This window comes from Bufo bufo, chromosome 4, assembly GCF_905171765.1.
Source record: "Bufo bufo chromosome 4, aBufBuf1.1, whole genome shotgun sequence".
NCBI classification, from domain to species: domain Eukaryota; kingdom Metazoa; phylum Chordata; class Amphibia; order Anura; family Bufonidae; genus Bufo; species Bufo bufo.
In genome coordinates this window covers 589,320,602-589,332,764 of record NC_053392.1, presented here as the reverse complement: position 1 = coordinate 589,332,764, position 12,163 = coordinate 589,320,602, and the positions used below count along the sequence as shown (strand labels likewise).

Here is a 12,163-nt window from a genome sequence, read left to right as displayed (position 1 = left end):
CAGATCCAGGAGAGGCTGCAGTCTGTGCTAGCGCAGCAGCATGCATGTCGCAGGCAATGTGCAAACCAGCCCGTTGGAGTGACCATCAGAAATCTGGTGTGCAAGCATGGCAGACGTAATGGAATTTAAAGCAGTATGCCAGTCTTTTATATAAGCGTTGGGGTAGGCCATCATTTTATGATCGGTGGGTGTCCGATCTCTGGGATCTGCACCGATCCAGAAAACCGCATACAATCCCCCTTCGTTCTCAGGATCTGTGAGGATCCCGGAGGTCAAAATCTCCCACTGATCAGAAAGTGATGGCACATCCAATCGATATGCCGTCGCTTTATAAGATCGGAAAACTCCTTTTAAAGGAGTTTTCGCACCTCGAACATTGGTGGCTTATCACTAGGATGTTCGAGGTGAGACAATCCCTTAAAAGGGAACTGTCAGCGGGATTTTGGGTATAGAGCTGAGGACATGGGCTGCTAGATCGCCGCTAGCACATCCGCAATATCCAGTCCCTATAGCTCTGTGTGCTTTTATTGTGTCAAAAAAACGATTTTTTATATATATATATATATATATATATATATATATATATATATATATGTAAATGAGGCAAGTAAGAAGCCCAAGGAGCTGTTACTAATGTTTCCGGAGCCCAGCCACGCTTACTGTGAACACGCCCGCATACTCCGAATCTCCTTCTTGCTCCCCGACGTCACAAAGCTAGAGCAACGTAATCTTGCGATGCCAGAGCTAGCGCATGCGCAGTGTCGGCATAGTGTTACTTCCCTGTGCTGACATCAACCTCAGGGAACGAACTGCGCATGCGCTAGCTCGCGCATCGCAAGATTACGGCGCTCTAGCTTTGTGACGTCGGGGAGCAAGGAGGATATTCGGAGGACGCGGGGCGTGGTGCTGGGCTCCTTCACAGTGGGCGTGACTGGGCTGAGAGTCGGAGAACGCTGGACTCATCTCTGAAGCATGGAGGAGACAGGACTCCTCTAAGGTTAAAGTTACATATCTATTACATTGTTTTTTTAACACAATAAAAGCACACAGAGCTATGGGGACTGGGTATTGCGGATGTGCTGGCGGCGATCTAGCAGCCCATGTCCTCAGCTCTATACACAAAATCTAGGTGACAGGTTCCCTTTAAAGAGATACTCAGATCTTATAAAGCGCTAGCATATCGTTAGGATATGCCATCACTTTTTGATCAGCGGGGGTCCGATTTCTGGGAACCCCACAGATCCCGAGAATGAAGGAGATGCAGTGAAGGGGATTGGCTGCTGTTTCCTGGATGGGTGCAGATCCCAGAGATTGGACCACCACCAGTCAAGAAGTGATGCCATAACCTAGTGCTTAAATAAAATGGGAATACCTTTTAAATTCCATTACGTGCGTTGTTATGAGGTCTGCCACGCTTGCCCACCAGATTTACTGTAGCGACACCACCACTAATTGTTTCACGTCACTGCTCTCACTTTGTGAAGGATAAAATAATAGACGTTGGATATTTTCAAGTAGGTATTTCTGATGTTCCCCACAATGGGCTGGATTGCACGTTGCCTGTGACATGCGCGCTGCTGCGCTAGCACAGCCCGTAGCCTCTCCTGTGTATTTTCCTCTACCCTAGTCATTGGAGACCAGTGTGGCACTATCTTTTGTAGTTTCTGATATGTGACCCGACCTCATATCATATCTGGACAGTGAATCTTGGGACATGTACATACATGTAAACATCTCAGCTGACCATTCGAGGTAGGCCGAGCCACCTACAGATCAGTGGTCAGAAATGGCACATGGCTTTTACATATGTTCATGGGGTGATGGAGCAACTATCTTGTTGATATCTGGCAGGGATGACAGCTGTCCATTTGCTTTTAAATCCCTCCATTTTGGATGGACATCAGATGAGGGCCACGTCTTGGCCAGCGTTCCTGCTGATTCCCGGCCTGTAGTGTAAGGTCCCCAATGTTTTGGAGCTTTAGTCTCCCTGATGTATGCCGGAGAGGAAGGAATTTCCATGGACATCTTCTGTTTCCCTAGTGTCACATTAAAAATCATTACAAAGGCGGTAAAAAAAAAAAATCTTTCAGGACTTGACAGACTAGTGGGGCCATCCTTCAGAGTTGGTGGTCCATGGAGACTTGAGGCTTGAGAGGACGGGGTGATTGATGGACTGTGCCGCAGTGTTGAGTCTCATCTTCTACCTGGTTTTTGGCTTATGTGATCAGTAAATCAGGAGTGGGTAAAAAGTGTTGATAAGCGCATGATGGAAAAATTTACACACCCCAGGAGAGAAGATCTCTAGATGTACCCAAGACCTACCACGAGGTCAAAAGCAATGCACAGCCTATAGGATGCCACGGTTGAGCGCTTGGCTGTGTGGTCCTCAAAACGGACATGGTCATGGGCATGTGGTGCTTTTTCAAGAGTTCACAAGGCATCTGCATAGCTATGCTGCTAGGTCAAGTGTCAGCCAAATGTAGTGACCTGCTGTCAGTTTCCAAGGGCAACCAGCCGAATTTTGGAAGCAGCCTTGGACTTGAATGGAGCAGAAGACAAGCCATTGCCATATAAGTAGGGCTAAATATTCTCCAAGCTGCTTAATACGGTTGTGACCGTCGTCCTGCTGTATAACAATAGGTATAATAGGTTTGGCGCTGGTGGTTACATTGCGCCTTCTGCGCTCCGATTTTTGGACCTCAAGTTAAAACTTTCATTTCTCGCTCTCCTAAAGCGAAAGCTGAGAGTAAACAAGCAATTTAATACCAGAAAATAGCTTCTGCCTCTGTCAACACGGTGTTTATTTTCTGCAAGAGATAAAAAAGTTCAGTTTTCTGATATTCGGATCAAGATAAGTCGGTAAACAAGATTAATACAGTGTGGAAAGGGTTGTCAGCAGCCCCGGCGAAGGAAATGCATAGAATACAGTGTAAACCGAATAAAAGTGTCAGCTCCGCCATGCCATAATGTGATCATGGGACCTCTAACAAAGCATGACATAGGCAGCCGTCTGCTATTCTCCGAGCCACGCTGGAGAAAATGGATTACTGGATTCCTGGGATACCCGCCGGAAGAGCATGAAAACTTCATTTTCAGATTAATCCAGGATGTAACTCCGCGGCCGAGCTGCAGCTTCAAGGTTCGGCTCTCAATTCCCGCCGATGTCACCAGCTGCTAATTTAATTGTCCGTCTCGTCTTGTCGTTTTCGATGGAAGGTGGAGTTATTATTTGTGTGGGAGTTTTTTTAATTTTTTTTATTATTGCTATTTTTATTGCAATTTACTTGCTGGAGATCATTATGGCTGATAATTCTCCTGACATTTTTGCGCTTGGAGTATGAAGACTGGAAAAGCAAAAAAACGATAATGCAATAGAAAAAATTATAATTAACTCTACCCAGGATATTTTTAATTGTTTCTCCAGTGTTGCCATTGTTTTTTCTTTAAAGAGTTTATCCCACAATAGATGTAAAAAATGAAAACCAGATCATATAGGACATGACGATCTCTTTCCAAGAAAGCTAGAACCAGCCCTGGACCTCACATGGATCCAGAGATCTCCCTCATTAATTGCTCAGATTATTACAAGCTGGTGGTTCAGGGGGTGTATTCTTTCCTAGTAGTTCAGCGGGCATGGCCTTTCTGCTGCAGCTGGTGGCAGTTAAAGGACAAACTGGAACTGAGCATGTGCGTCCACCTCAGTGAAATGGACTAGGAAATTTAAAAAAGTACCGCGGGTGACGCTGTACAGACGGATTTAATCAAATAACTCAGTGGCTATAATTTTTCGTGGGAAAACCCAGTTGAAGGGGTATTCCTATCTGAGTCAATGGTACCGCTGCGACCCGCACCTATATCGAGAACGGAGCCCCGAAAGTTGTGGAGGGCGCACTGCACATGCGCAGCTGCCCTCCATTCATTTCTATGGGGCCGTCAGAAATAGCCGTGCGCTGGCTCAGCTATTTCTGTCGGCCCCATAGAAATGAATGGGAGCGGTGGCTGCACAAGTGCGGTGCGCTCCTGTTCACTACTATGGGTAGAGTGCTTGGTGGTGGCCACCACCTTCCCCACTCTCTATATAGGTGCAGGTCCCGGAGGTGGGACCCGCAACTATCAGACAGTGGGGACATAGACTAGCGATACGCCCCAATTGTCTTAGATGGGAATACCCCATTAATATCACATCTGGTAAGTGTGTTTTGGCATAAAAGTCGGGGGCACTTCCCAATGTAGGTGTCAATGCACTTGAATAGGTTGTCCAGAATTAGAAAAACATGGCTGCTTTCTTCCAAGAAACAGAACCACACCTATGCATGGGTTGTGTTTAGTATTGCAGCTCAGTTCGGGTGGAAGTGAATGAGAGTCAGTTGCAATACCACACACAACCTGTGGACAGGTGGGGCAGTGTGTTTATTTATATATATATATATATATATATATATATATATATATATATATATAAAATGTGTGTGTGTGTGTGCTTTTTTTTGCATTAGCAGTCAGTAGTAGTTTGGTGTGAAGAGATACTTTTTTTTTTTTTTGCTTGGGGGGGGGGGGGGGGGTCTGTCCCTTTAAAAATGTTTAGCCACCGTTTCTGAGAGTTGTTGTAGTTGCCGTTCTTTATTATTGCAGCTAAGTTAGTAGCGTGGTCATGAATGTAACTGAGGGTCATGACCAGGAGAGTGGTCATTATGTAACAAGCCAGTAAATGGGACGGGAGAGCAGTCCGTAAAGTAACCAAGGGTCAGAACTATCATTAGAACTACAGGTACCAGGTGAACAATCCAAAAGACAAGGCAGAAGCAAGGTCAGGAACAAAACCAAGGACACAGTCAGGGTCAATCAAGAACAGCAGCACAAGGAACATGAGTCAGGACAGGAATGAATCTCAAACACTGGGCAAGGCATGGCAGAACCATTTCTCGCCGTCCTCTATTACCTGGGCTGCTTAGTGTTTCTGCAGGTCCCAAGTCACAAGACCAGGAGCTGGAGCAAGACAGGAAAAAGTTCCCTAACAACTGGATGGGACGCTGTAGATGCCTTTTCGAAATGTGGGCCAGAACTGTCCGAGGCATCTAATAAGAATTTATGAAAATGTTAAAAATTTTGCAAAAAATAAATAAAAGTTTCAACAGTTATCGTATGAGGATTTTTAACATTTGTTTGTCACGTTTCCCTGAATGACTTTTCTCTGTCTTTGGACTGTTTCTGGAGAATCTCCTCGTGGTTTTGGCCGGGGCCACTTCTGCTCTATTTGGTCGTTTTACATTGATGATAATGTGGCTGTAAATTCGATAAAACACGAGAGAAAATGTTCGCTCTCTGCCTCCAAGCATCATTTACTTCACTGAGCCGTTTCCCGGCCCGTTTAGATGGAGACAAACGGGCAAGTGGGTTCCTGGGCAGCTATTTATACACAGCAGGAAGAGCTCCGCAGCGCCAGGCTGAGCAAATAATGGCCTTCTAATTCTACAGCCATGATGATTACAGCGATGAGGCAATCACCGCAGTACAATACGCTCTGCAGTGTTATACATCGTAGGACGTCTCTGCCCATGGACAGCATTTTACATTGAGAACATCTTATGTCCCAACTTTAAAAGAACTTAAAGAGGGGCAACTCCGTCAGCCCCTTATAGCACACTGCATCTAAGCAATGTCTCTAACCCCGCCAATCCATTGTCCATACAAATCCTGTCCATTTGGTGCCCCACAGAAGTTCCACTTGCCTATGGTTGGCACACAGTAATGGTGTCCCCACCCAGCGTCAGATTTTTTTATACTGATGACCTATTCTCTGGATAGGTCATCAGCTGTTTGAGAAGCCGCCGGTGCTCGCAGTAGCACTGCTGCCTTCTCAAAGTTTTTCCTAGGCCGAGTGACGACACATTCATCGATCACATGGCCTAGGCGCAGCTCGGTCCCATTGAAGTGAATGGCGCTGAGCTGCGATACCAATCACGGCCATTATACAATGGACGGCATGGTAAGGTGTGAGAAGGCCGTGGCGTCAGGGCCAGTACGTTCTCAGACAGCTGATCGGGTGTTGGACAGCCACAGATCAGATACTGATAACATATCCAGAGGATAGGTCATCAGTATAAAAGTCTCCGAATACCCCTTTAATACCTTCCCACTGCCGTTAAGGTCATTCAGATGTATGCTTTTCAGCAGCCACGTAGATATAGGAACCTTTAGCGTGGAGATTTCTCATTGACTTATCATTTGGTAGAGTGTTGTGGGCATGCTCTGTGACCTGTTCTGGGGTCATTGTGCAGGGAGGGGAGGAGGTGAGCTGTGTAATGAATAGTGGATCATTAGAATGTGTGGAATATACAGTACAGACCAAAAGTTTGGACACACCTTCTCATTCAAAGAGTTTTCTTTATTTTCTTGACTATGAAAATTGTAGATTCACACTGAAGGCATCAAAACTATGAATTAACACATGTGGAATTATATACATAACAAACAAGTGTGAAACAACTGAAAATATGTCATATTCTAGGTTCTTCAAAGTAGCCACCTTTTGCTTTGATTACTGCTTTGCACACTCTTGGCATTCTCTTGATGAGCTTCAAGAGGTAGTCCCCTGAAATGGTTTTCACTTCACAGGTGTGCCCTGTCAGGTTTAATAAGTGGGATTTTTTGCCTTATAAATGGGGTTGGGACCATCAGTTGCGTTGAGGAGAAGTCAGGTGGATACACAGCTGATAGTCCTACTGAATAGACTGTTAGAATTTGTATTATGGCAAGAAAAAAGCAGCTAAGTAAAGAAAAACGAGTGGCCATCATTACTTTAAGAAATGAAGGTCAGTCAGTCAGCCGAAAAATTGGGAAAACTTTGAAAGTAAGGGCTATTTGACCATGAAGGAGAGTGATGGGGTGCTGCGCCAGATGACCTGGCCTCAACAGTCACCGGACCTGAACCCAATCGAGATGGTTTGGGGTGAGCTGGACTGCAGAGTGAAGGCAAAAGGGCCAACAAGTGCTAAGCGTCTATGGGAACTCCTTCAAGACTGTTGGAAGACCATTTCAGGGGACTACCTCTTGAAGCTCATCAAGAGAATGCCAAGAGTGTGCAAAGCAGTAATCAAAGCAAAAGGTGGCTACTTTGAAGAACCTAGAATATGACATATTTTCAGTTGTTTCACACTTGTTTGTTATGTATATAATTCCACATGTGTTAATTTATAGTTTTGATGCCTTCATAGTCATGAAAATAAAGAATACTCTTTAAATGAGAAGGTGTGTCCAAACTTTTGGTCTGTACTGTGTGTATGTATATATGTGTATATATATATATATATATATGTGTATATATATATATATATATATATATATATATATATATATATATATAATAAAATCCTGCTTGTGATGATAATGAGATGACTGCTGTAACGTGAACAAAAAGCCTAGTGAGAACTCCAAAATTTTAGGAAAAGTGAAAAAGAAAACTTAAAAATATGTTCAACATAATAAGTTGCTTTAAACCATTAATATCTCTTTTATTAATCAGAATTGTATAAATTATATGAGTGGCTTTATCGATTATTTGCGTTTCTCTGCAGATCAGTAGCCCCGGGTCGAGCACCAATGAAAGGCTGGCGCACTTTCCTCAGGACCCTCATCATCATCACGAGTAAGTAGTACTGGTTCGTGGCCTTTCCGTCATACCCCACATGTCTTCAGAACATACCCCCCTTATCGCCTTACTAAGTGACCAAATCGGGGGTGATGCCTCCTCCTCCTTGTGAGACACGTGACCCTCCCGTGATCGGTGTGATAGCATGTAAGACATTTAAAGGGGTTTCGGCAAGGCCAAAAGTTCACAAGTAAAATGTTTTGCCCTGTCGGATATTTAGCCATCGCGGATTTGTTCATGTCAGATCAGAAAGGGTTAATTCGCCAAATTGCTTCTCCCGTCTTGGGCTTTCCCTCCACGAACATTATGATTGAGAGTGCGTATTTTACGGCGCCCGTAAGAAATCACACTTCCATAGTTTGTAAGCAAATTTGGTCTCGTCCTGTAAGGGTACTTTCACACTTGCGGCAGAGGATTCTGTCGCCGGAACTGCCTGCCGGATCCGGAAAACCGGACGCAAACTGATGGCAAATGCATTGAAATACCGGATCCGTCTCTCCAGTGTCATCCAGTGTCATCCGGAAAAAACGGATCAGATATATATTCTTTTTGCATTTTTAAAGGTCTGCGCATGCGCAGACAGGAGAGCCGGATCCGTTTTGCCAGGAACACTTAATGCCGGATCCGGCACTAATACACTTCAATGTAAATGAATGCCGGCATTTTGGCACGTGATCTGTATTTTTGGCCGGAGAGAAAACTGCAGCATGCGTCCAAAAAAAACGTAAGAAGGACTGAACTGATGCATCCTGAACGGATTGCCCCACCATTCAGAATGCATGGGGATAAAACTGATCAGTTCTTTTCCGGTATAGAGCCCCTAGGACGGAACTCAATACTGGAAAAGAAAACCGCTAGTGTGAAAGTACTAGGTATCGATTGGCGGAAGTGGAATAAATCTGTTGTGATTTTTTTTTTTTTTATATATATATATATTTTTTTCTCTTCCCCTTTTATTGCCATATTGTTATCTGTCCTTTGGGACCGTTGATTTTTATGCAAAAGGTCAGAGCACTTTACATCCCTACAAATATAGCCAGTTCAGTGGTTAAATGCAGGAGCAATTAATTATGCCGCACGTTGGAATAAGATACGGTTGACTGGGGGAATAATGTGGATGTCAAACTTGGACTTTCACAAAGCATTTGACTAGGGTTCTGCATCTGAGATTAATGACTAGCATCAATTCTCATGAACTTCCAGCTATAACAAAGAGCCTGCATGGTAACCGGCTTCTACAGAGGAAAGATGGGGAAGGGAACGCCAGGGGGCTTCTGTTCAGTTAACCCCTTGAGCCCTGAAACGAATCCGAACACTTTACTAGGCCCCCAACTCTACCTATGTATTCAGGGCATTAAAGAGGTTGTGCAGCGAAACGGTATTGACGACCTGATCAACATCAGATCGGTGGGGGTCCGACTCCACCCCCTGACGATCAGCAGCAAGCGCGACTACGGCTTCAAACAGCTGATTGGCGGAGGTGCCGGGATCAGACCCCCACCGATCTGATATTGATGACCCATCACCATTGTTTCACTGCACAACGCCTTTAACCGAGGGAATATACACAGCCACCATAGATGGCCCTGTATTGAGCATCATTCACACATGAACCTTTTTAAGCGTCCGATTTGAAAGGGTTCTCTGCTTTGGGCAGTCTCTTGACAATAAGCCGATCACAAAGTGTTCTCCTGCTGTGATCGTGGGAAAGCCTGGCAGGAAGTGTTCAATTTCCCTGCAGCGCCACCACAGGGGAAATGAAGCATTACACGGTGTCCATGGGACAGGACTGGTTCCTCCAGAGGGAGAGACTCTATACAACCCTTGTCCACTCTGGCCAAGAGATATGGATTGAGAACAGAAGACCCCTCCTCTCTGTTTACTCGGGGTGTATGAAATTGGGTTTTCTAACCTGGAAGACCCCTTTAAGTGAAAAGGTTGTGCCATGTTCAGCGAGATGCTATATTACGGTAGGCATTGCTTTAGAAATTGGCACTATGCAGAGTCGCCATGCTGTGTGCCTCGGTATAGGCTCCATGCACACTACTCTGCTGGGGGTGACACTGACTCTGTACCCCTTGTAGGAATTATCTCTGTAGCGGTAGACAAAATGGCATCAAAAGCGGTCAGAGACGGTGACTCTGAAGTCCATTTCATACAGGGCGTTGCCTGTTCTTTATTTTTGTTGCACAGAATGAATGTATAGCCTTCACATTCAGGCTCACAACACCAATCAACCTCTGCTCGGCTGAGCGCTATCTACACCTAGAAGTCTCCTAGACTATAGAAGTGGCTTACTACCAACCTCTCAAACCACTACCAACCACCAGGAGTAAATGTCCACTTGGAGGCTAACAACCTCCGTAACGGTCTCTCCAGACAGGTTCCCGCTCCTTAGATGGCTCTCTTTCTCTAGTGCACACCTTGCACCTTAATAGCCCAGTAATGTTAGACTGTGATACAGAGAAAACTTGTACTGGCCAGGAAGGGAATGACCAGCCCCTCTACCAACCTGCTCTTCATTGCATACAAATGCAGGCCTGAAAACAGGACTTACCCCTTAGCAAACTTCTCTTTGTTAAGGATACTCCGCTTTCCTTGATTCCTTATATCTCATCCTGCTTTCCCTAGAAGAGATATATAGTTCCTGAAGCCTAGTACACATCTGGGGGAAATATTCAGATCTCCCATCACTTTTCCTGTCGCTGCCTCACACCCTGTATTAGAATAACTTCAGGGCCCTCTCCTCTGAATATGTCCCTGCTCATTAATGGACTCCATATAGTAGTATGCATGAAGGGCCACACGCAGCCTCCACCGGCAGGTCCTGGAATGTCTCTCTTTTCCAGATTTAGTGCCACTTCTCGATATTGGCTGGGTCTGGTATTGCAGTTTCACCTCATTCAAGCAAATACAGCTGAACTGCAGTACCACGTACAGCCCATGGACAAGTGTGGCGCTGTTTCTGGGAAAAGAAAGTACAACTTTATATATATATATATATATATATATATATATATATATATATATATATATAAATATATAATCTATAATCTATCTCATTGTAATGTCCCTACCAGGAGGGAACACATTCTTTATATTACCTGGGGAGGAGCTTTCATCTGGGCTCACTGCTGCCCCATGAGTAGTGTAATTAGTGCTGACAAGAGGACTGGGGGTAGGGTGCTGACAACTTTGTAGGACACACATCTTGCTAAATAGTTGTCATTTAAAAAAAAAATAATTCAGCCGTTGTTCTGACTAGCAGTGATCACTGACCGGGGGGTATCAGTGTCTTTCCCCTGAAAGATCCAGTCTACAAAAACATGGAGGCAGCAGTTTAGACCGCCATCACCTACCGTACACTAGGTTACACTGCCACCTCCTGCCATATACCAGGTTAGACCGCCATCTCCTGCCGTATACATCTTCTATAATACACCAGGTTAGACCGCCATCTCCTACCATACCATACACCAGGTTAGACCGCCATCTCCTACCATACACCAGGTTAGACCGCCATCTCCTACCATACCATACACCAGGTTAAACCGTCATCTCCTACCATACCTTACACCAGGTTAGACTGCCATCTCCTACCATTCACAAGGTTAGACTGCCATCTCCTACCATACACCAGGTTAGACCGCCATCTCCTACCATACACCAGGTTAGACCGCCATCTCCTACCATACCATACACCAGGTTAAACCGTCATCTCCTACCATACCTTACACCAGGTTAGACTGTCATCTCCTACCATTCACCAGGTTAGACTGCCATCTCCTACCATACCATACACCAGGTTAGACCGTCATCTCCTACCATACCTTACACCAGGTTAGACCGCCATCTCCTACCATACCCCAGGTTAGACCGTCATCTCCTACCATACCTTACACTAGGTTAGACCGCCATCTCCTACCATTCACCAGGTAAGACCGCCATCTCCTACCATACACCAGGTTAGACCGTCATCTCCTACCATACACCAGGTTAGACCGCCATCTCCTACCATACACCAGGTTAGACCGCCATCTCCTACCATACCATACACCAGGTTAGACCGCCATCTCCTACCATACCATACACCAGGTTAGACCGCCATCTCCTACCATACCATACACCAGGTTAGACCGCCATCTCCTACCATACACCAGGTTAGACCGTCATCTCCTACCATACCATACACCAGGTTAGACTGTCATCTCCTACCATTCACCAGGTTAGACTGCCATCTCCTACCATACCATACACCAGGTTAGACCGTCATCTCCTACCATACCTTACACCAGGTTAGACCGCCATCTCCTACCATACCCCAGGTTAGACCGTCATCTCCTACCATACCTTACACTAGGTTAGACCGCCATCTCCTACCATTCACCAGGTAAGACCGCCATCTCCTACCATACACCAGGTTAGACCGTCATCTCCTACCATACCATACACCAGGTTAAACCGTCATCTCCTACCATACCTTACACCAGGTTAGACTGTCATCTCCTACCATTC

At 45.3% G+C, this 12,163-nt stretch overlaps 1 protein-coding gene across 1 annotated transcript in view; it reads left to right on the top strand.

The window, feature by feature from the left end:
* The window catches only part of GPATCH2 (G-patch domain containing 2), a 124,522-nt gene that overhangs the window by 61,998 nt on the left and 50,361 nt on the right, over nt 1-12,163 (top strand). The window contains exon 6 of the mRNA XM_040430443.1: nt 7,575-7,645. Coding sequence (XP_040286377.1) covers nt 7,575-7,645 — 71 coding nt within the window. The remainder of the gene's footprint in view (nt 1-7,574; nt 7,646-12,163) is intronic.